We start from the raw sequence: 26310 nt of genomic DNA on the forward strand, positions 1-26310 counted from the left end.
CCATGTAATGAGTAGGGGAACAAACCTGGGCGGTAGATCGCTGCGGCTAGGAGAGGAACGGGTTGGGCGTTTGGCGCGAATGCGGCGGCGACCACGGCGACTGCGACCGCTGCGCCGGCAGCGCAGCGCCCGTACTGCCCGCGGGCGCCCAGGGGTCCGCCGCGGCCACGCTCGGAAAACTAAGGCCGCTCAAGCCCAATTGTTGTTGTTTTAACTCGTTGATTGTTAATCTCGCCTGTCGATACAGAAGCCACTCAGTTAATAATATATTTTTTTTTAATTAAATACTTAAATACTCAGGAATGGTAACACATGAGGTGTTGTCATCGCAGTGTATTCTATCATGTCGGTGCTGTTGTTTATGTCTATAGGTGATGGTTGCCACTTTCTGTTAATTCGTTTACTATAATGGAGCACTAGTAAGTGATGATAGGAGAGGATGAAGCTAGGTTAGTTAGCCTATCGTGAATAATTCACCAGGTCTCACCAGCACAACTTTTTTGCATGGGGAATCCTGTGAAGATCGGTCTGATAAGAAATGAGACTGTTAGATTTCATTACTAACAATGCCTTTTCCCTTCTACTTGCCACCACACTAAGGTGGTAAGCAGTCTCTTTTTTATTTATGTCAATGAAATAGGTATCCTGTCTGCTCTAACTGTATACGCTGAGGAGGCACCAGTGCGGGATGATAGGTGAGAATGAAAAGGCAGGTCAATTATCTCATCGTGATGAATACACCTGGGATTCATCACGATGGTTTCCAGGGGGACTATGTGGCTGTCGACCTGACATGGTATACTGGTAGCGACTACTGTGTGAGGAGGCAGTAGTGTAGTGTACCGGCTGCGGCGGCGCGAACACGTGCCGCGGCGGTTCGGGCGCGGCGAAGGGGTTGGGCGCGGGCGGGTCGGGCGGCGGCGGCTGCAGCAGCCGCTCCAGGTTCACGAGGCCGGAGTTCTCGCCCAGGAACGCCGACGGGGACTTCTTCACGCCCGCCGGCGACGCAGGTTTGGTCAGCTTGTCGCCTGAGAAGGGACACAATTCCTTGTTACATGATGTCATACCCTACAGCCTAAATGGTCGCGTACAGCGCGGTTTCAGAGATGTTTTCTCCCACGAACACTCAGGTTATGGAATGAGCTCCCTGCCGAGGTTTTCCCAAGAGACTACAGCCTGGGGTTCTTCAAAAAGGGGGTAAAGAGGTTTCTTCAGAGTTGGCAACGCGCGCGTAATACGTATGGTATTGCAGGCGTCCATAGGCTACGGTAACCGCTTACTATCAGGTGGGCCGTATGCTTGTTTGCCATCTAAGTGGTATATAAAAAAAGAACAGAATAGAATATTTGCTTTCAATAGATGATACAGAGTTCTCATTTAATACGTAGACAGTTCCATATTAAGCATGCAATTTACGTGAATATAGTTTTTTTTTTTTTAAATAACTAATTTATTTTTAAAATTATTAAACAAATTCGTACATACCATGTTATATTAATTATTAAATTATTGTATTACATTATGTACATTACAATAACAACGATAAAAGACAACATGCGATCCCACATCAGTAAAACCATTCACAGTGTACAAACATTTGTCAAGAAGTAATTTTTGGGAGTTATTTTAAAATGATTGAAAGGTATCATCAGTCAGGTATCATCTCTTACATTTATGGGATGTATTCTATACGAGCTTTGTCATTATTTATTTAAACCAAATAAATCTATTCTATCCGAAACCGAGAAAAAGACCAGAGGGAGACATTGTACAAAAGTCGTTTGCTTGGGCACCTCTGTCTCATTCGTGTTTCAACCGTAAAGCAGTTGTTTGCATTGCTGTGTTTCGATTTGAAGGGTGGGATATGGCAGTGAATTTACAGGGTACAGAGGAATAACATCTGAGTCCTCAGGAATGGCAACGCATGGGGGGTATCATGGGCGAAACAGTATACTTTGCTATGTCCATGATACTGCTCATGTCTATAGGCGACGGTTACCACTTTCCATCAGGTGGGCCAACAGCTTGTTTGCCATTCTAAGTTGTATAAAAAAAAGAGAAAATATTTCGACTTGGCTCACGAGGTGACCGAAATGTGGAGGGTGGCCTCCACTGAAATCATCCCAATCATTCTGTCGGTGAGCGGTTTTATTCCAACCAATCTGGAACATCTCAGACAGTTGGGATTCTGAGGCGGTTCACCCTCGGGAAAGATGCACAAAGCGGTGCTCTCAGATTGTACGCCGGTTTCTCTCCCTGGGGCCCTGAACCCCGGCCGACTGTGCTTCTGCCGGGGGTTAGTTTGCCATCTCCTCTCCTTAAGTGGGGAGATGTGAGTTTGGTAAATATAATAATAATATTTATATTACCGAGCGCGGTGAGGTCGAAGGGGTCGTGGTCGTGATCGTGGTCATTGGTGGCGGCGCGCGGCCGCTGCGACAGCGCGTCGAACTGGTCGAGCGAGCCCGACGACGGCGACGACAGGACCGACGCCTGCGACTTGTTCTGCGAACGAACACTCATAAATACCATATCTGTAAAACCTATATTCCTGTATTTTTTTTTAATGGGTGATAATGGAATGGTAACCCCGCCTGCGCTATCGGGATACGCTGGCGGAGCACCAGTGAAGGATGATAGGTGAGGATGAAGCAGGTCAGTTGGCCCATCGTGACGAATTCAACAAGAATTGTTCACGATGGTTTCCAGGGGGAACTAAGTAGAGGTCGACCTAATAGTGCTAATATTGCTAGCAATGGGGCTGTCAAACTCCATTGCTAGCAATCCCTTTCACCACTATATTCCCTAAAAACCCTTAATTACCCTAAAAAGCCGAAGCCAAAAAAAATAGATACATCCGATTGTATGTTTACGACTTAAAGCGGTGTTTTACAACGTGTGGGTCACGATCCCCAGGGGGGTTGTAAAGCCTCTATATGGGGGGGTCACGAAAACTGCATCAGTAAAAAAAAAAAAACAAAATTATAGATTTATAAAGAACAGTGATAATTTAAACATTTGTATGTTATTACAAATTAACAAAAAAAAAGTCGAAGGTAGCGAAAAATTTTTTCACACTAGGGGAGTCGTGTCATGAAAAAAATTTAAAAACACTAGTTTAAAGCATTTACACGGTAATAGAAAATAGTATTGACGCCAGAAGTCGCCAATAGATGGCTCTATTACGGATAGTTGTTATTCAAAAGCGAAGTAAGCAGCGGTACCTGTTCGAGCGGCGCCCAGGGGTCGGGCGGCGGCGCGGACCACGGCTGCTGCGCCCGCCACGCGCCCGGGGACGACTCCTGGGGACAACACGATACCATTTACTCTCTTATTCATTGACTTTGTACAAAAGTTGTTTGCATGGCTGTGTTTCGGTTTGAAGGGTGAGATATGGCATTTTACAGGGTACAGAGGCATAACACTTTAGTCCTCAGGAATGGCAACGCATGGGGGGTATCAGGGGCGACACAGTATACTCTGTTATGTACATAGTACTGCTCATGTTTATAGGCGATTTACATCAGGTGGGCCGTCAGCTTGTTTGCCATTCTAAGTTGTATAAAAAAAAAACTAAAACAACCAAAACATATACAAGCCTACTAAATTATTCACTTAGCTTTTATAATTTGCTTAGCTCAACACAGCAGCTCCAGCGCTGACAATTCAGCTTGTCAGGTTTACCCTTCAAGCGACTGATCATGAGCCATCAAGTTGGCTCCCTTATATTACCTTTCAAACACTGAACTATAGACCTGTAAGCATACTGTGAATGGCTAGCATATTAATGCACGACACAGGTGTGCGCACACGCAACATAGACTAACCATAGACTCGGAGAACACACCAAAGTCCATAGGCGACAACTGACAAACAAGCCCGTGTTAATGTGTGTGTTAATGGTTGTGACGTCATATCCACAACAAGCATAGATACGAGCAAATTTTTAAATATTTCCAGTGGTACCCTGCACTTTGGTTATATTTTGCTAAAAGAGGGACTGGCTGAAAACCAGCGCTGTGCAGCTGTTCACATTGCGCTGGAACACTCACAGCATCAGCTGAGCCGGTTCCTTTTGCCTAGTATGCGACACTTCTTATATATGTATTTTTTATATTTTGTATTGTGATTGTGTATTTACTGGCAATAAATGTTTTCTATTCGATTCTAAATATTTTTTTTTATTAAACATAATCTAAAATTTCCACAATATTATACACTGCTCTACCCGCTGACATTGACGTTCCTTTCCATTTTGGGTGTTGCCGGAAGAGAACTCTTTTAGAGTTAAGCTTGAGTACATTTGATTACCTCTGTCATATTTTTATAATTGGTGTGTACAGTAAAGTATTAAATAAAAAAATAAATAAATAAATTTAATTTTAAGTTTAACTAAAATTAAACGTATATTCACTCGTTAGACATTATAAAGGTTAAGGCAAAAGAAATATTCATATAGGACCAGAGATAAGCTTACGAAGTAAAGCATTTAATGTAGAAGGATAGTGTGGGCAAGTGACCTGTGTGTGTTGCGGGGAGGACAGTCCCCAGGGGTCGAGGGGCGCGGGCGGCGGCGCGGCGGCGGCGGGCGACAGGTTGACGTCGAGCAGGTCCAGCAGGTGCGACTGCGCCGGCTCGGCCTTCTTATCCACGCCCGTTGCCCTGAAATGTTACGTTTGTTTATTTAGATCAGGGGTACCCAAACTTATTTTGTCTACTGCCCACTTTGAGAATAAATTATTTTCTAGCGCCCCCATTTTTTCACCTACTTAAAAATCACTATTAATTCAAGATCAACAAATCACCTCCCAAGCCTCTACAAACGCACCCATTTTTTTCTGGATCTCTTACCCCCCCCCCCCCCCCCCATCTTTAGATCTGCAGCGCCCACAAGGGGGCATTATCGTCCACTTTGGGAAAGGCTGATTTAGATTAACTGTTTAACAATATAAATATATAGATAGATAGATAGATACTCTTTATTGTTTCCTCCAAAAGATTACAATAGTAAACTTATTATAAATATAAATAATTACAAGAAATAATCACAGTGAGAAAACAATGGGCGACCTTATCGCTAAGAGCGATCTCTTCCAGGCAACCTTTGGATGGAGAGGAGTAATTATAAACAGTTTGATCGGAGGCACGATGAATATAAATAAATATAAAAATAAAAAAACAATACACAATGTTTAGGAAAAATTTAAAGGGATATCTAACCGAGTACTCAGAAGGGAAGGGATTGTTAGTAATGGGGAGGTTTTTTTTTAATTGGATGAAAATGGAATGACCCCGCCTGCGCTAACGGGATACGCTAGCAGAGCACCAGTGAAGGATGATAGATGAGAATGAAAACAGGCCAGTTAGCCCATCGTGATGAATTCATCTGGAATTAATCATGATAGTTTCCAGGGGGAACCGCGAGGAGGTCGACCTGGTTGGATATATTGCTAGCAATGGGATTCTCAGTCTTCATTACTAACAATCCCTTTCGTAATGGGGAGGTTAGTCACCACTGTTATAAATATACCCTATCAGGTCGACCTAAAAGTTTATAGTTTTTCATACTAACTGAATAACTGGAGGCGCCTAATGATTAACCTCTTTCTTTTTATGCAACTTAGAATGGCAAACAAGCTGATAGCCCATTTGATGGAAAATGGCAACCGTCGCCTATAGACATGAGCAGTATCATGGACATAACAGAGTATACTGTTACGCCCATGATACCTCCCATGCGGTGCCATTCCTGAAGACTCAGGTGTTATTCCTCTGTACCCAGTAAATTCACGCCATATCCCACCCTTCAAACTGAAACACAGCCATGCAAACACAACTGCTTCACGGTTGAAACACGAATGGGACAGAGGTACCCAAGCAATCGATTTTTGTACAAAGTCTCCCTTTGGTAAAATTCACCTTTCAAAACTCGTACTTTTTTTTTTTATGTAAAAAGTATTCAGTTTTACTACAAGAACACTTCCTTAAAAAGGATGCTAATTTCCAATTTGTTTTAGGTACATATGGCGTTACATGGGATTCGAACCGGCACTGAGACATGCACGGCCGGAGGCACTCCATGCACTGGTAGAGCCAGCATCCCGGGCTGACCTGAGGGGCCGAGCTGTCGCTGTAGTGGTGACACCACTCTTCACGGAGGAGTTGCTCTAGTCTGGGAGATGATTAAAGGATGGGGATTAAGAGGAGAGGAAAAGGAATGAATAATAATGGTAGGAATTTCTGATACATTTCTATTCCTGCCTACCCTTTTTACTGATAGGAACTTAACAGAAATTGTTTAATCTTTTTTCAAAAAGTTGACAAAGCAGTAGAAAAATTAAAACAGGCTAGTAAGTAATTTTAGATTTATAAATATTGGGTGTATATAGTACATTACTGCAGCGGCCAGCAACTGAGGCATTGATGGACGAACATGCAAATGTGGGCCGAGGTGTAGCCGAGGCACACATACGTGAGTCCATCAATGCCTAGTTGTTGCCAAGGCTTGTATAGTACTTTTCTCAAACAATGCGCGGAAATAAAAAAAAAACAATTTTACTTTTTAAGTTCAATGACGAATAAATGAACAATAATAATTTTTCACCCGCCATAATGTTCCTATGTTTTTTTTTTCAATAAACAGCTTTCTATTTGCAAGCCAGTTCGAAATTTAAATAAAACCATCTATTAGTTACTTCCTTGGCCATGTTTCGAAGGAAAAGGTCATTCCATTTTTAAATTACAGAACAGATATGAGTTTACATAGTAATTTATCTGGCCGCAAAACACGACAGATATGGATTTTCATACAACTTTTGCCGGCCGCTGCCCGCATGTATCTGGCCAGTATGGCAATTTTGATTTATCTCAAACATTGTCAAAATAATGCTCACATTTCCAAGCATGTTTGAGAAAAAACTATTATTAAATTTGTCTATTGTCTAGTGTCCCCGGTGAACGGGTCGCTGGCGTGCACTCACTGGAAGTCGTTCTGCGACTGGCTGATGGCGAGCTGCAGGCGCACGTCGTCGGAGCGGCGGCGGCGCTCGTCGCGCTCGGCCTCCTCGCGCGACATGGCCAGCGCCAGCTGCAGCTGCAGCTCCTCCTCGCCCGCCGTCAGCGGCCGCGCCAGCTCCGCCTCGCGCCCGCCGCCGCCGCCGCCGCCGCCGCCGCCGCCGCCGCCCCACTCCGCCGACTCGCTGCTGCTCATCTGTGGACACGTACCCTCAGCTAAGCCGCGTGCTCTGTTATGTCCATGCTACTGCTCACGTCTATAGGCGACGGTTACCACTTTCCATCAGGTGGGCCGTCAGCTTGTTTGCCATTCTAAGTTGTACAAAAAAAATGCTCGTTTGCCCCTTGAGTTATAAAGCAACTCCATTGTCAGGTCAACTTAATCTCTTTGCAATTACAAAGACTCTACATACAAACAAAAATAATGCAAATAAATATAACTTGTCAAATGACTTTCTTCAACGTATGAAAACATTAAAAACGAGACCACAGTAAATCTCAGTGCTATTTCTCAAGACAAGTATAATATCGATAATATAAATTAGCACCAAATCAGAGGCGACATAGTACAAAAGTTCTTCACAAGTATTATGACGACCGACCAATGCCAAGTCCTTTCCACCTATTTATATATCTTTTTATAGATTTACTTTTAGAACGTGTTGTTGATCCGGCTCGAAGGACCAAATACTAAATACGGAATGGTGGACTGTTAGAACTAGGTGATAAATGATGAAAACACAGACTTTAAAAGAGAAGTGTAATGCAACAACAAAAAAAAGGAAGTTATCAAAGAGTAACGAGCACCTGTCTCTATCAGGATTTTGCTGTCAAGCAGCTGTGCTTGCATGATACGGATTGTAAACAATTTACAGGACACAAATCTATGCATTTGTCCTCGGAAACGGCAACGCATGAGAAGTACATGTAATGTTTATAATGAAAACGTGTACCATTTTCCATAGAGTGAATTGTCAACTTGATTGCCTACCCAAGTTCGTTAATTAAGCTTCACTAACCGTGGGGTAGCCTGGACTGGACGGCGTGTCCAGCGCGCCGTCACTGCCGAACGCGCTAGCGCTTTGCGCGAACCGCTGTTTCGCTTTAAGCGCTCGCGCTCGCTCGTTCTTCAATCGTTCGTCGTCCTTCAACAAATTGACCAACTGTTTCGCTTTCTCCCTTACGTTTAGACCTGAAAGTTAATAAATTGTGCATAAGATTAGGAAGTAGACGAAAGAGGCTTTAGTTGTTGTGAGAAATTAGTTTTTTTTTTATACAACTTAAAATGGCAAACAAGCTGACGGCCTGATGGAAAGTGGTAACCGTCGTCTATAGACATGAGCAGTACTATGGACATAACAGAGTATACTGTTTCACCAATGATGCAATTCCTAAGGACTCAGGAGTTATTCCTCTGTACCCTGTAAAATCACTGTCATATCCCACCCTTCAAACCGAAACACAGCCATGCAACACACAACTACTTCATGGTAGAAACATGAATGGGACAGAGGTACCCAAGCAATCGACTTTTGTACAAAGTCTCCCTCTGGTAATTAGTGTGATGAAGTCAATGATCCCAAGCTCACAAGCAATATTGAACACTTAAATGAGATACTTTGTCTCCTATATTATGCATTTGCACCCACATCTTTTTTTTCTGTAGATATATTTAACTTAGCGAGATATTTAAAGAATTAAAGGTTATTGTGGAAGCGGATCCATCACAAATCACTTCAGAGATAGCTGCAGGCTTCGGGGTAAGTGATAAAACTGTATTAATCCACTTGAAGCAAATTGGGAAAGTAAAAAACTTAAACGATGGGTACCTCATGAATTGAATATTGTTAGTAATGCGGACTACACGCCCCACTGCTAGTAATATATCTTTTTTATTTTTTTTATGGGATGACAATAGTAACCTCTCCTGCGCTATCGGTATACGCTGGCGAGGCATCAGTCATGATAAATTCTTCAAGAATTACAAGAACCACTATAGTTTCTATGGGGAACCGCGTAGAGGTCGACCTGATAGGGTATATTGCTAGTAATGGAGTTGGTAAATTCCCATTACTAATAATCCCTTTCCACCCGATTATCAAAGATGATTAGCCCATTATCCCTTTGAGCAAGCGGTTTTTTTTTTGATAGGTGAAAATGGTATGACCCGCCTGCGCTAACGGGTTACGCTGGCGGAGCACCAGTGAAGGGTGATAGATGAGAATGAAAACAGGCCAATTAGCCCATCACGATGAATTCATCAGGAATTAACCATGATTGTTTCCAGGGAGAACCGCGAAGAGGTCGACCTGGTTGGGTCGATTCTCAGTCTCCATTACTAACAATCCCTTTCCCCCCTGACCAAGCGGTTTAACATTGGTTCTTTACTTCGTTCCCTTTGTTGCATCTTACGATTCCCTGAGAACGAGACACGAGGTGGTGACACATTGTACTCCGTCATTACGCGGAGAACTCGCTGCTATGATGAATATATGCCTATTGTTTATAATGTCCTGTCAGTTGGTAGTTATTGTATATTGTACATAGACATTCATACAAGGTCGGTTATCAATTCTCACGTGCCAAATATTGCATAAAAAGACATTTTGTATTGTATTATTAGCTGTTAGCTGTTAACTGTCTAACTGCTGAACATAACCTCATAAGGTTTTTTTTTTTAATTGATGATAATGGAATGGTTACCCCGCCTGCGCTTACAGTATACACTGGCGGGGCACCACTGAGTGGTAGGTAGGTGAGAATGAAAAGGCAGGCCAGTTAGCCCATCGTGACGAATACACCAGGAATTCAGCACGATGGTTTCCAAGGGAGACCACGTGGAGGTCGACCTTATGGGGCATATTGCTAGCAATGGGACTGATAGTCTGCATTACTAGCAATCCCTTGCCCCCATAAGGGGGGTTTGTAGTAATTGCCACACTTAACAGGCGGGTTAGCAACTTGAGTTTGCTCCCTCTTAAAACATCTATAAAAGCCTCACTGCGGTTGTCAACCCGCCTGCCAAGCGTGGCAACTACTGGCAAAACTCCCCTTATGGGGAAGGCTTATGCTCAGCAGTAGACAGTTAATGGCTGAAATAATAATAAGTAGACAATGTCTGTATGTATGTATGTAATGTGTCATGGGATTTAAATGGGAAGTAAAATGATAATTAAGGGTCTTAATGAGACTAACAGATGTCTGAAACCAATATTTTTTTGAATTCTTGTCTATCTGTTTGTATATTTGTACCGACAACACGCAAAACTACTGCACCAAATTGTATGCTATTTACAGTTATATTCTTAAAGGTCTAACTAAAAATTTGGTGTATGTTTTACCTTGATAGACCACCTAGAAGTAGTTTATTGCATTGATTTTCCTAACGTAGTGGGCAGGGGGGAAAAGGATTGTTAGCAATGGAGTTTGACAGCCCCATTGCTAGCAATATGCCTTATTAGGTCGACGACCTAATAAGGCATATTGCTAGCAATGGGGTAACCACGTGGTTCCCCCTGGAAACCATCGGGAACAATTCTTGTTGAATTCGTCACGGTGGGCTAACTGACCTACTTCATCCTCACCTATTATCCTTCACTGGAGCCCCGCCGGTGTATACCAATAGCGCGGGTGGGATTGCCATTCCATTGTCACCCATTAAAAAAAAAACGTAGTGGGCAAAAAGTTAGGAATTAATAAAAATCCCATACCTTGGTCTTTGCCCTCCTCCATATATTGAAAGTCCTTGAGCGTGTGTATCGCATATATGTTCTCCTTGCACTGCATCGCGACCTTCTCGCTGCCGGTCTTGATGAGGTACTCCATCAGCACGAGCGCCTTGTACACGTGCCGCCAGTTCTTGCCGTGGTCGTTCAGCCGCTTCCAGATCATCTGCATGATCTCCGTGAACGCCATCACGTTGTATGTTAGGTCGGCGATCTCCGCCATGAGCGTGCTCGACGGACCCCATGGGTCGTTCGATGTGGCCTCGCGCACTTTGACCTGCAAATGGAGAAGCATACGGGTATCAATCATTTGACACTTCTGGGAGTATGAGGTATAAAAACTTCATTAGAATAGAATCAAATAGACTTGTTTACAAGCTCTTTAAAATCGATTTTTTTTTTTATAATTCTGCCATATATTACCAGAGAGCTCTTGTACAAAAGTCGTTTGCTTGAGCACCTCTGTCCTATTCGTGTTTCTACCGTGAAGCAGTTGTGTTTTCATGGCTATGTTTCGATTTGAAGGGTTGGATATGGCAGTGAATTTACAGGGTACAGAGGAATAACACCTGAGTCCTCAGGAATGGCAACGTATAGGGGGTATCATGGGCGAAACAGTATACTTCTGTTATGTCCATTATACTGCTTATGTCTATAAGCGAAGGTTACCACTTTCCATCAGGTGGACCACATGGTGGAAAGCATTGGGGAAGGCCTATCTTCAGTGGGCATGGCTAATATGGATACCGATGCGACATCTATATATTGGGTTTCTCTGAACATTAATGGCGGAAAAAGGTCATCATCCATTTCAATATCGCCCATATCGGTCGGATATCTATTTTCTAATATGTTAAAAGTCTGTTATCAAATATTATTTTTTGAATAATAGATAATAATTATATATTATTATTATTATAAAATAATTTTAACATATTCGTTATTCGACCAGTATTAAGATATTGTAACTGATATATAGATATTGTAACTGATATATAGATATTGTAACTGATATATAGATATTGTAACTGATATATAGATATTGTAACTGAAATATAGATATTGTAACTGATATATAGATATTGTAACTGATATATAGATATTGTAACTGAAATATAGATATTGTAACTGATATATAGATATTGTAACTGATATATAGATATTGTAACTGATATATAGATATTGCTATATATTACCCATCCCTAATCCACTTCAGTATCCACTGATATATACAGGCTGAAATTATTATTTTCTATGTATATGTATTATTCACTTTGAAATAAGCATTGTACATAAATCATAATATATAATTCCTGCGTGGTCCCCTCTGAAAACCAACGTGGTTAATTCTTGTCGAATTCCTCACGATAGGCCAACTAAACTTCTTTCATCCTCACCTATCATCCCTCACTGGTGCCCCGCCAGCGTATACCGACAGCGCAGGCGGGATTACCATTCCATTATCATCCATTAAAAAAAAAATATAAACCTACTTATACTGAAATAGACTCATGCTCACTTTACGATAACAATGCTATTTTTTTTTGTATAATTGAATACGTAAAAAAAAAAACAGTAATGGAAAAGCCGCTGTAAAATTTCAAAGGTCGAATCGGCATCGAACCTTGACCTCGGCTGGCACTCACTACGGAAGGTAGGTGAGTAACATTAAAATTCACAACGCCAATATCAGATTGCTTTACTGTGTTTTCCTTGGTTATAAAAGAATAATAAATACTATAGTGTGACCTTGTTCAATGTAGGCTGTTGTGATAAAATCCGGGGAATGTTTTTTTTTTTTATACAACTTAGAATGGCAAACAAGCTGACGGCCCACCTGATGGAAAGTGGTAACCGTCGCCTATAGACATGAGCAGTAGCATGGACATAACAGAGTATACTGTTTCGCCCATGATAACCCCCATGCGTTGCCACTCCTGAGGACTCAGGTGTTATTCCTCTGTACCCAGTAAATTCACGCCATATCCCACCATTCAAACCGAAACACAGCCATGCAAACACAACTGCTTCACGGTAGAAACACGAATAGAACAGAGGTGCCCAAGCAATCGACTTTTGTACAAAGTCTCCCTCTGAATGTAAGCACATATAATAAATAAGGGTATCAATTATGTTTTTTTTTAAATCAGTAATTCGATTTATTTCGCAACGCAACATTCTTAGAACGAGACATAATATATAACAATTTGAAAATATATACTTTAGGATAAAAGTTTATACATAGTTTTCCGAACCAGTGGGCCTATCATGAAGTGTTTTCCGAAATTTCGGAGCCAAACGAAACACAAATTTGATGATAAAATTACATAATACATGCCGTTTGAAAATATTAAAAATGTTAAAATATTCTTCCTTTGGACTTTTATGATAGGATGTATGACGAACGAAATGTTAAACTCTATTTATTGGTCCGATTTTGGTATAAACAAAAACACGAAATTGAGTCCGAAATTTCGGAATTTCATTTCATGGTAGACTCACAGTTCAGAGGTCTTCGAGAAATCAAGTAACATACTTAAATAACATCATCGTCATCTTCCTACCCTTATCCCAATCATTTGGGGTCGGCGTAATATGATTTTATCCATATTACAAAAAGATTTGGTTTTTAGTTTTACGACCGGCCGCCTGCCTGACGTCAACCCTCTTTGGGAATGCATTTGTTGGTGGTTTCCGCCACCTACGGTATGGAGGAAAGGATTGAGGAAAAAGGAAGGGAACGCTGGAAATGCGTAAAGGAAATTGGTGAATGAGAGGAATAAGGGACTTATGTGGGAAAGAAAGGGGGGGGAGGAAGGACTGCAGTTGCGGAAAGGACTGGGACACTGCAGCGGCTCGGGAGGCCGGGGTCGCATACCCGTATGCCCTTATTCTAGAATGCCGTTCTCTAGAATCTTTCAGATTTCTAGAGAACAACACCCCTGATAAACATACATATTTATAGTATATGTATTTATGTAATACTTTTAATATTTTATTTAATATTTTAATATTTTATTTAATTCTAAATATTAATAGTTGTAGCACTTCAGCTGCCCGCTAACGACATGCTTTCTAACTGCATTGGGTCGACTGGAAGAGATCTCTATCAGAGATAAGTCCACCCTTGCTCACAATATTTATAAATGCATTAACAATGTAATTTACACGAATATATGTATATATATATATATATATATATATATATATATATATATATATATATATATATATATATATATATATATATATATATATATTAAATGTTCTGGTGACTTTGGAAACTTTTCCTTTTTTGAAGTCGGTTAATAAAGTGAAGCACATACTAGATATGCATAACGCGAACGCGTAATACCTGAGCATCGGAATAGTTGTGCGCGAGGTTTTTGATATTTCTCCTCAAACCGGAAACGTTCACTTGCATCTCGTCCCGCCCACGGGGCATCTGAAATAACACCATAAGTATAATTAAATATGAAAAACAAACATTCATTCACTATTTTTGATAATTTACAACAGTATTATAAGACATTCCATACAAGCATATATATATATATATAACATAATAAAAGTAAAAAAAACGATTTCAAACAAATGCAGTTATTTTAAAAACTAAACTACTGTACCGATTTCGATAAAATTTCTATGGGAACAATCTGCAAGTACATCCCTTCGTATAAAAAAAAGAATTTTCCAAATCGATTTACAACTGACTGAGTTATGAGGTCGATGGAGTTTTTTTTTTGATGGGTGAAAATTGTATGGTAACCCCGCCTGCGCTAACGGGATACGCTGGCGGAGCACCAGTGAAGGGTGATAGATGAGAATGAAAACAGGCCAGTTAGCCCATCATGATGAATTCATCAGGAATTAACCATGATAGTTTCCAGGGAGAACCGCGAGGTGGTCGACCTGGTTGGGTATATTGCTAGCAATGGGATTTTTTCCCCCAGGTTGACGGAGTTATGAAGTTATTATATTCACAACAAACGTAAAAAATAATACAACACAATTGAAAACCTCCTCCTTTTTGAAGCTTTTCACTTTTACCAGAGGGAGACTTTGTACAAAAGTCGATTGCTTGGGTACCTCTGTCCCATTCGTGTTTCAACCGTGAAGCAGTTGTGTTTGCATGGCTGTGTTTCGGTTTGAAGGGTGGGATATGGCGTGAATTTACTGGGTACAGAGGAATAACACCCGAGTCCTCAGGAATGGCGACGCATAGGGGGTATCATGGGCAAAACAGTATACTCTGTTATGTCCATGATAGGTACTGCTCATGTCTATAGAAGACGGTTACCACTTTCCATCAGGTGGGCATGTCAGCTTGTTTGCCATTCTAAGTTGTATAAAAAAAAAGTAGGATAAGCAAGCCAGTTGAAGTGGCAATGGGCTGGTCACATAGCTCGAAGAACCGACAACCGATGGGGAAGAAAGGTTCTTGAGTGGCGACCGCGTACGAGCAAATGCAGTGTAGGACGACCCTTCTTCCCCCACTAGATGGAGTGACGACACGAAATGCGTTGCAGGGAGTCAGTGGATGCAGGTGTCTCAGGAACGTTCTTTATGGCAGTCTATGGGGGAGGCTTAAATTTTACTGATTGCATTTTTGGCATCAGTATCGATCACTAATCACCCTGTGATAGTTATTTTGGAAATATATTTCATGTACCTACAGAATTGACCTCTTTACAGATTTATTATAAGTATAGATAGATCATGCCTAATTATAGTACATATAAAAAAGGAGAGTACATAACAATAAATACGTTTAAAATCAAATTTTATAATATATACCATACCACTTTATTGTACCACATTTTTAACAATAAATTAATTAATCCATTTATTATTACAAAGTGAGACAGACTACTGCATGCATCTAAGCTGCTTGTGGTTTAGAAACGTTAGAAAAAAAAACGAAACAAATAATCTATCTACTCGTAGAATATAAATAATTTAATTGACATAAAAACAAAGACGAGGCGTTTTTTTTAATAACAATTACGCAAATAACAATAATCTTGTGTTTATATAAATTATATTGTACAGATAAAAAGATAACAGGTCGCTTGTAATATATATATGTATATAACAATCCAAGGTAACAATATATCAATTGGTATGTTTTTTCTTATTATTATATTAATGTTAATTAATTTTGAATTTTATCTTATCTGTCTAAACTAGGGGTCGGCAACCTTTTGGAGTCGGAAGAGTCAAAAATTACAATTTACAAAATTTACAAAGTTTTTAAAAGAGCCAAAAAAATTTTGACTACAGCATGGGTTTCTTCAAGAGGGGGATAAAGAGGTTTTTTTAAGGTCGACAACGCACGCGTAATGCCTCTGATATTGCAGGTGTTCATAGGCTACGGTAACCACTTACCATCGGGTGGGCCGTATGCCTGTTTGCCACCTCAATGGTACAAAAAAAATGAAACTATAAGTGTATACGTCTGTATTATATATTAATGTTTAAATTTATTTTCAGGATTTAATTTGACGCAAATTTAGTACTAAAATTGCACAAAAAAGTACCTATATCTCCACACTTGCCCCTATACGAGTAACTAGTGTAACTTACGGGAGATATATTTTCGCTACCGCATGCGTCAGAAACGAGACGTCGGACAATGTCTCGTTCCATCTCATGAAGAATCATAAAAATAAAGAGGGATAACTGAGTTATACAAATTGTAGTCTAATGGTAAGCGTAAAGAACAAAGAGTAAAAACATATATTTAACAGTTTTGTTTTCAAAACTGCCGGTCATCACGTGCCCATTTTACGTTTCGGGAGAAAACTTTATTTCGGTACTAAACAGAGAGGCGCGTACGTGTCCATGCGTGCACTGATTCATTTATCTCGGATGTTAATGACCTTTGGGTAACAATCATTATGAGTGTATAATCATTGTTCGCATATATTTTTTGGCAGCGGAAAAAGAGATTAATGCGATACTATTGACCTTGTTAACCCTAATTGATAATGCCGAAATTGTAATCGTGCAAAAATTGTCAATCCATTTACAAAAATTGTCAATCCATATAAAAAAATTGTCAATACATTTACAAAAATTGTCAATCCATTTACAAAAATAGACAATCCATTTACAAAAATTGTCAATCCATTTACTAATATTGTAAATGTGAAAGTAGTGTTTGTTTAGTGCCTTAAAAGCTTAACCAGGGTGGAAAGAGATTATTAGTAATGCGGACTACCAATCCCATTGCTAGCAATATACCCTGTAAGGTTTACCTCCACGTGATTCTCTTTGGAAATCATCGTGCTGAATTCCAGATGTACTCATCACGATCGACTAACTAGCCTGCCCGTTTCATTCTCAGTTATCATCCCCCACTGGTGCCCCATCAGTGTATATTGTTAGCACGGGCGGAGATACAGTTATATTATTATTCATTAAAAAAAAAAGCTTAACCAAAGTGGGTTACAAGGAAACATTCAAAGCCGTAAAGCTATTTAAAAAAAATACACTGAGATTCGGTATACACGTATAATGTGGGATGGAGGACATAGGTTTCTTATCTCGGTCAGTAAACATATCCTGATCCCGCGGCCAAGGTCAAGGTTACAAAGACAAATATATTAAAAACTAGCTGATGCCCGCGACTTTGTCCGCGTGATGTTTGTTATTCCTGTTTAGTATGTATCGATGTACGTACCTACCTATTTATTGTCCGGGAATACTGGACCGAAATTAACAAATGACGTGTCGTTCTCACTCTTTGCCTTAGGTCAAAATGACTTTACCTAAGTAGGTTGTATACTAAACTGTATAAGTTACTATAGTTTTTTTAACTATCTAACGGGAACTCTTTAATTTCCCGTGATTAAAAGTATCTAAAATATTGATCGGGGATGTAAGGTACCACCAGTTTCGGAGATTAGCCCATACAAACAGACACAGAAACAAAAAATTTAAAAAAATCTGGATGTGTTCTACTTCACTTCTAACAACACCCTGACACGGTTATTAGTGTTTTTTTTTTCTATATACAGATATTTGACCTCTATAGTTTTATTATATGTACCTACAGGTAATAATTTCGAAAGAAAATGTTAGGATCTAGCTAAATGAATGTCTAGGAGTCTGTGTAGTAAAATAACCATTTTACATGAATCATGAAGCGATACATTTTGTACATTAAATTAGAAGTGTTGCTTTTAACTCCTTAGTTTTGTAAAAGTTCAAACCATTATAGCTGACGCGGCTAATATATCGCTTCTTACAATGTAAATAGCTATTAACTGAATTAGAAAAAAGTCTTATTACTGTTATTGTAAATAAAGAAATATCTAAGTAATGAAGTAAAAAAAAAAAAAAGAAAAAACACCAAAAGCAGAAATTAAAAATAACATTTCATTGAAGTGATATTATCAGAATTGTTACCTGTGAAAATTAACACGTTAATAATACAAGTAAACTCATGATAATGTTATCACTGTCTTTCACTAAATCGAGGGGCAATCCTTGTCTAAACTCGGAACAAATTATACCTAAGTACACATTCTTGTGAGAAATTAACGACGATTTCAATCGACACACGTAACACGAAATGAACAAATAAAATCCAACTACAAATGTTGTGGCGAAAGGCGAAACACTCATGAATAGGATAAACCAAAATCGATAGCGGGGAAAAAAAACCAAAGCGGGAACTAAACGGATTACGTTGGCGGGTTTCGCGAAACTTACTTTTGATGTGCAAAATACTCGTGTTAGTTTGCTTTTAGTCAAAAACTGCCAAGTGCGTGCTGTGTCCGCGTCTGCCGACAATAACGTTATGCACAATAACTGTTATTAACCGTTAATATCACATGCAGTTATAAATAACGTATATTTACGACGACTACGTATCTAACATTCACAAAATAAAATGCATGCTTTAATTTTTAAAATAAAATAATAACTTCCACTTATTATTTACATATATGATACAGTTAAAATTCTAAAGCAAAAAAGCACATTTGAATGGTTAAAAAAACTAGTTTATAAATTCTGACAGGTTAACAGATTAGACCGCAACATATTAAAAAAAAAAAACATGGATCATATATTACCATAGTGTAAATATGAAAACTGAAATGCTATTGTCTATGTTTTGCTATAATTAGTATCCAAGGTTCTCTAAGCCCTGAAGATAATGTCTATAAAGGATTACACAAATGTTTTCATACGAGACTATTAGACGAAGTAGTAAACAGATATTACAAAAAGACATTTTTGGAAACAAGAACATATAAAAATGATTCTCTATTCTGACAAAGAACATTAGAAAACCAACACTTGGGAACTTAGAAGATCCACATAAATTACACATATTCTGTAAAGGTAATATAAAGAAAAAGATTAAATGCAATATCTTAGTTGGTCTCAAGATTAATAACGAAAATTTCTGCCAAAGAATAAATTAAGGTTCAATTTATTTAGCTGGAAGAGCTAATCTTCTAATCGCTGTATCTTTTTTTCACAAGTGCAATAAAGTATATTTATGTATATTTAAAAATCTGTATACTATGTTATTTTTTTTGTAACTTTTTAAACAATGTATGTATAATACAATGCAAATCTTCTTAAGCTAAGCTAGTACACAAGAAACAAAAAGAAGTTAAACAACAGACGATATGCATGTTTCTACTAACATGGTAACTGACGTAGTATGGGCTCTGTCCTCCTTTACACATAATATTGGTACTACAAATACAATAAAGCTCATATAAACAAACAATTATGTTAAAGAAGCAAATATACAGCTACATTATAGCAAAGATATAACATTATTATAACAAACAGGTGATGAAGTGAAATTAATCGATAATGTATTATGATGAACACATATCACAATAAGTAAATCAATACACAACACTATAATGCCTACAGATTACTAATTGACTATTCCATTACAAAATTAAAAAAAAACGTAACTAGCAATTTTACAGGAGGGCTAAATAGATAAAGTGAAATAGTTTTGAATTCAAAATTGCACCTTCAAGATAGAGCAATTGGGTATACTAATTCTGTTTGCATTAGATCATCAACAAGTCACTATGTAAGCTAGTTTACTACCTTCACACACGCTTGAGAAATTTACACTCTGTACTGTAGATAAGAGATTTTTTTCTGTTTACATAATAGGTACACTTTTAGGACCGTTCACTGACGATCTAATGGCTTAGTTGGTGCGGGGAAGCACTACAAGCACAAGCTATGCAGACTATATTACATGTTTAAATTATGTATAACTAAATAGAAATAGGTAAAGTAGCAAATATTGCTGTTGCCTTTACTAGTAGAACAGTAATATTCTTTCCACTAGCGACCCGCCTAGACTTTGCACGGATGCAAGATTTCGACAACAGCGTAGACGTTAGAATAGAAACTATCCTATCTCTCAAGTTGGAGTAAACAATTTTTACATAATTACATTAAAATCAGTCGCGCAGTTTTAGAAATTAGCTTAAACGAATATCGTGAAATATTTTCTAATTTTAAGCGTTGTTTTTATATTATGAGTAGCATTTCTTTAGAGAACACTAATTTCATGTGTTTGAACCTGTAAGGAGACAAAGCACAATAATACAAGAACCAAAACCAGAATTGAAATCCTAATTGAACCAAGTCGTTTGCTTAGCTAAAATGTATTGGGGTATTCAATGTTTAATTGTGCCTGCTTACTCCAATAGAAGAGGAGCATGACGTCATAAAATGTTATAGGGCGTTCTGCTAAATGTAATCTTGGACTAAACTTTTCCGTTTTACTAATACTATTTTGTTATTCTAACTCTACTTACAGTAATCGCTGATGTAAACGGTTCATTACGTTTATTTTGATAGAAATTCGCCATCACAACAAACAAATTTCTTAATCAATCACAGAATAAATAATAACACTATTAAACCTCAAATTTTAAGGAACATAAGCTCACACCAGACAGACTTCAGCCAACGCTAAACACAAACTAATAGTGTCAATTAAAACCAACTAGTCAGCCTGACTCATACGAAGCGTTTTGATCAAATATTAACTGATGACTACCTTTATCGGTCATACGAGAAGTATCTCATTTGGGTATCTGGATGATTTTTATCTTATTCGAGATTGTACTGTCTTTTCGAACCAAAACAACGGGAGAAACAGAATTGTTACTCGTAGTAATGGGGTTTAACTGCTCCATTGCCAGCAATATATATGGTCGAAAATGGAAAGAACTAAAACAATCATACACAGCCTATCTTGGCAGGGGGGAAAGGGATTGTTAGTAATGTAGACTGAGAATCCAATTGCTAGCAATATACCCAACCAGGTCGACCTCCACGCGGTTCCCCCTGGAAACTATCATGGTTAATTCCTGATGAATTCATCATGATGGGCTAACTGGCCTGTTTTCATTCTCATCTATCACCATTCTCTGGTGCTCCGCCAGTGTATCCCGTTAGCGCAGGCAGGGTTACCATTCCATTTCCACCCATCAATAAAAAAAAAACCTATCTTGGTAAGCCCCACAATATACTATCACTATAAACGGTTTGGGTGTATGAGAAAAAGAATTTAAAACGGTAGGCCAAAGCGTATATGCCAACTTATTTTGATACATACACGAAGTAACAAACTCGTCTGCATTTAGTAATATAAACAATAACAAGATGATACTGTTTACAATGCTTTCAACCGTGTTTCAACGGACGAGGTCGTGTAAGTGGAGTTCATGTCGTGACTTGGTATATTGCGAATCAGCAAACATTTTTAAAAGGTAACACGGGCGTGCCCTTTCCATTATTAAAACACTTCCAAAAGTAGGTGCGCATTTCACCTTTTTTGTAGCTGTTATCCGATTACACTGCCGATACTAAAGAAATTTTCACAATAGATATAAAAAGAAAAGTGAAAACTGATATATTTACTCCCACGGAACAGAAAACTATTTTTTCTGATCTAAGGTTTCCTGCTGTGATTCCATATTTGAAAAGAATGGAGATTGCCGTTATCCTTTGCGGAGCAAAAAAAATTGCTAGTTGCAAAGCAAAAGTAAACACGCAAGTTCGAAATATCTCGTTTATCATATTCACGATTGTTTAGCGGAGCAAAATGCACTTGTAACAAGGGCACATTCAAATGCAGAGGAATATGTCTACAAAAAAGTCGAACTACGCTAACAGCGGATGACGTCAATGATTATCACGACAAAGGATCGCATAACAGTGACTCGTCAATGTCATCGTATCGATTAGTTATTTTATGAAAAAATTAAAAATAAGCCTTGAGACACAACCTAGTGACTACCCAAAGCAAAAGATGAGCCAAGTGGTGAAAACATAACCGAAAGACGAGAATGCAACAATAACAAGGATGACAATAAAATAAGGTAAAAAAAAATTGAATTACATAATAGAACAATACTTTCTTTTTTATTACAAGATGGATTTACGCTTGATCTAGGATACAGCGCGCTTACCCAAAAAATGACTTAGTCACTATGGACTTGAAGAATTCCAGATTGTATTTCTCCAGAAACACAAGCAGGAAGGGTATTCCATTCTCTAGCAGTTCGCATTAGAAATAAAGAGGCTAATCGTTTAGAGTGGATCTGTGGAATTTTTATAATTAAATATAGAAATAACATTTAAATAAAGTGGGTGCAGTATTTATTTTTACTGAAATGCTACTGAACTATTCATTAATAAAATTTATATAATCTGTAGAATATTTAGAAGAGATGATGCAGGAAAAATCCAAGGTTTGACTGATATATTTAAATGTACAGTAATAAAACAAACTGAACATCTACTGGAAAAACTGAAATACCATATGAGAACAAAAATGCAAAAAGTTGTTTCATAATTTCCAGCATTAATTTTGTGCGAGAAACATATCGTGATCACAGAATCTCGATAATATCAGTACGGAGTGAACGATTGTCTCGCTGTGTAAAGGTGAAACATCGAGTTACAGCAGTACAATCCAATTCTAACTTAAGCCTAATGCGGTATTAAGTAGATTTAGGCCATTCGTGCATCTAAGATACCGCTTGGTGCTTCATGTAATGAGTTTCGTGTTCAACATCCACATCTGATCGCTGAAATCGGCAATAACAATAATAACGGAACCTCAAACGTTGTAAAAACAAACTCAACTTATTTACAATCGTCACATCTAAACTATAAAATTCATTTTCGTACAGCAATGAACTGTAAATGGCGAATGATGCCCGCGCGAGTACGACCGAGGGCAATGACTGCTGATTTTTGACGTTTCATACCTTTCAGCGTGATGTTATGTTTGTCTGATCCGACATTCATGATAATGTTATTAGCTCGTACATTGAAAATGGATCAATGACACGAAAATTTCCTCAGTTATTCGCCTAGTGGATTCTATCAAACGGCATTTCTATGCAACTTGGGTTGGCAAACAAGCTGACGATACAAGTGGTCTAGTAAGCAATATGGTGTGACGTTCATGGTACCCATACGTGACTATTACTGAGGACTTGATGTTATGCTTCCATCCCATTTAATTTCATATATTTTTTTCGATATACAGTTAGGTTGGTAGTTACAGCGAAGACAAGCAGCTCGTGAATACTTGCAACACAAGAGGCGTCACTTACACGTGGCGGATTATTGTGACATAAAGATATTGAGTCATAGTACCGAGTAATTTCACGGCCATACCTATGCCAGCTATCAAGTTAAAATGCAGCATATAAGCAAGGTGTAAACGATGGAATTAGATGAGACACAGCTACTTATGGAGATCATTTTGTGTCCGTTTCTGTCTTTGACAAAATAAGAACACCCGAAACTTATGTTTGCGTATAACTATTGGATTGAATTTAAGAAATTATATACAAATTGACGAATGCAAAAATGCTAAGCGTGTAAATCTTCCTATGTATTTAAAATTATTTGCCTGAGGTCCCGGAATAGTATGGGCCACCCCTTCCTTTCCCGTGGGTGTCGTAACAAGCGACTAAGCAGGGCGAGAGATGAGCAGCAGCGTCCCTTTTAAAACATCTCCAAAGCCTAACTGGGTTGCCAATCCGTCTGCCAAGTGTTTCAACTACTGGCCAACCCTCCAAGAGGCAGGCTTATGTTCAGCAGTGGACAGTTAAAGGCCGATTAATGATGATTTAAAATTACGAAGTCTGACAGTGAAACTGATGTATACTTCAGGATACGGAGAATAGTTTACTTCCGTCATGTACATATGCGTTCGTCTGGTATATTTTCCTTCTACATATGCATCGTAAACAGAATTAAGTCATTGATTTTTCCGCGAATCTATAAATTACTGAATAGCACTTTACACATCTGAGCCCCGTATCTTTTCTCGAGCATCTTTCTCAGTTTCATTCTCCTTGTATAAACTCTTGCATTTAACAAAATGTGCAATCACAATTGGTGAATATCCGTTCAAATTCATATATCACGCAGGTGGCTGCGCCCGCGCACCGTCGGCCGTTGACTCGCCATGTCGTTGCGAGTACTTCCGCTTTGTTGTGCCTCATAGACAACTATGTTGAGTACACGCGCAATGACATAACTACTTTTATGATGTAGCTGATCGCTTCCCGTATAGTTACATGGATATATAAATTATAAACACAGCTAGCTTTGTCTATGTACATAATATTATAGAAGTTATTTACAATAAGGTATAAAAAATAAAATAGAAGTTTTCATAAAAAAAAACAAGTTCAATGAAAAAAGGCATTCTGAGACGTGCATTGTTTACTTAAACCGGATTTCACGTAGTGAATACGTAGGACAGCATTCTCGCGATTTCATTAGTCACTAATCAAAATTCCCCGACGTAGTGTATTACGAATACAATTTGGGGAGCCTTCTATGACGTTCAATAATGGTCTGTGCAAGCGAGAAGCAAAACTGCTCTATATGTTTGTTTCACTCGCCCAGGGAATTAAAACCCCACTGTACATGAATCGTAATAGGATTTACTGCAAATTTACTAATATGTCAAAATTATACCAGAGGGAAACTTTGTACAAAATTCATTTGCTTGGGTACCTCTGTCCCATTCGTATTTCTACGGTGAGGCAGTTGTTTGCATGTCTGTGTTTCGGTTTAAAGAGTTTTTTTTTTAATGGATGATAATGAAACAGTAACCCCGCCTGCGCTATCGGTATACACAGGCGGGGCACCAGTGATAGGTGATAGGTGAGGATGAAGATCAGTTAGCCCATCGTGATTAATTCAATGACAAATTAGTCACGATTTCCCAGGGGGAACCACGTGGAGGTCGACCCCAAAAAATATATTGATACCAATAGGGACTAACCTCCCCATTACTAACAATCCCTTTCCCCCCCAATTTAAAGAGTGGGATATGGAAGTGAATTTACAGGATACAAAGTCATAACACCTTAGTCTTCAGAAATGGCAACGCATGGAGAGTATCATAAGCGAAACAGTATACTCTGTTACGTCCATGGTTTGTAGGCAACGGTTTTTATCACCAATTTCCATTAGGTAGCTTGCCATTTTAAATTGTACAAATAAAACTCTCACCTTGAGAGACTTATTAAACTTGATAGGTAATGCAAAGCAAATGCTATTCTTTCAAAGGTTTTCTAATCCGTCTGGCATTTAAACAAAAAAAAAATCGAAGGCATTCATTTTAGTGTGGTCTTAATAATACATCTATATAGGGGGAAAAGGGATTGTTAGTGATAAGGTTTAATAGTCCTATTGCTGGTAATGTACCCTCTCAGGTCGACTTCCACGCGGTTCCCCCTGAAAACTATCATGGTTAATTTTTGTCGAATTCATTATGGTGGGCCAATTGACCTGCATTCATCCTCACCTATCATCCCTCACTGGTGCCTCACCAGCGTATACCGATAGCGCAGGCAGGGTTACCATTCATTTATCACACATTTAAAAAAAAATACATCTATGTATGTATGATACACTGCACGTGTTTTATAAGACATAAGCAAATTTAGCACTTAACTTGGATTACGTTTCTCGTCATTTCAGCAGGTTTTAATTTTGCAATTAGCAGAAACTATTAAACAATACGAATAAATATAATTAAAGTAGAACTGCTGATATGCGAGAATAAATTTTGTAAAATAAATTAGTTTTAGATTATATATAATACATAGAATGTCTCCATACAAATGCTTCGAGAAAAGCGGGTCAACTTTTACATACAATTTTGCGTGATAAATAGTTATGTTTCCTTTATTATTTCTATATTTATTATATTTTACAATCGTTGCGATTCGATGCGTTCGTATATAACGAACGCTGATTTAAAACGAGTCAGCTAATTTGACAGCTGACAAAAAGTCGACTCGTTTTTGAGACTCGATGCTCTATCAATATAAGAAATTAGTATTATTGGGCGACAATAATAGGTATTGGAAGGGGCGTAACTGTGAGCTAATTAAAAACAAAAGCAATTGAATGCAAATTCTAAATTAATTCTCTCTGTAAATCCATATATGGTCTACACATCTAAGGAACTAAATTTTGTCGACCTAAACAAAGAAGATCTTAAATCCAGTTCCTTGTCTTTTTA

The 26310-nt window shown here is 38.6% G+C and overlaps 1 protein-coding gene across 7 annotated transcripts in view; it reads right to left on the minus strand.

The window, feature by feature from the left end:
- The window catches only part of LOC113522144 (epsin-2), a 45250-nt gene that overhangs the window by 8306 nt on the left and 10634 nt on the right, over positions 1-26310 (minus strand). For 3 of the 7 annotated variants that reach the window (XM_052903336.1, XM_052903334.1, XM_052903333.1), the window contains exons 2-11: positions 18459-18529; positions 14095-14184; positions 10725-11016; positions 8034-8206; positions 6981-7210; positions 4521-4662; positions 3225-3302; positions 2370-2505; positions 844-1028; positions 26-235 (exon numbers count right to left, since the gene is read on the minus strand). In XM_052903336.1, the coding sequence (XP_052759296.1) occupies positions 47-235; positions 844-1028; positions 2370-2505; positions 3225-3302; positions 4521-4662; positions 6981-7210; positions 8034-8206; positions 10725-11016; positions 14095-14184 (1515 nt within the window). In that variant the 5' untranslated portion in view covers positions 18459-18529 and the 3' untranslated portion in view covers positions 26-46. Of the gene's footprint in view, positions 1-25; positions 236-843; positions 1029-2369; positions 2506-3224; positions 3303-4520; positions 4663-6980; positions 7211-8033; positions 8207-10724; positions 11017-14094; positions 14185-18458; positions 18530-20554; positions 20707-26310 lie in introns of those variants that run through there. The other 4 variants (XM_052903332.1, XM_052903331.1, XM_052903337.1 and 1 more) reach the window with 2 other exon arrangements.

The sequence above is a fragment of the Galleria mellonella genome, unplaced genomic scaffold (assembly GCF_026898425.1).
Source record: "Galleria mellonella isolate WM207_F2 unplaced genomic scaffold, CSIRO_AGI_GalMel_v1 utg139, whole genome shotgun sequence".
In the NCBI taxonomy this organism is placed as follows: Eukaryota; Metazoa; Arthropoda; class Insecta; order Lepidoptera; family Pyralidae; genus Galleria; species Galleria mellonella.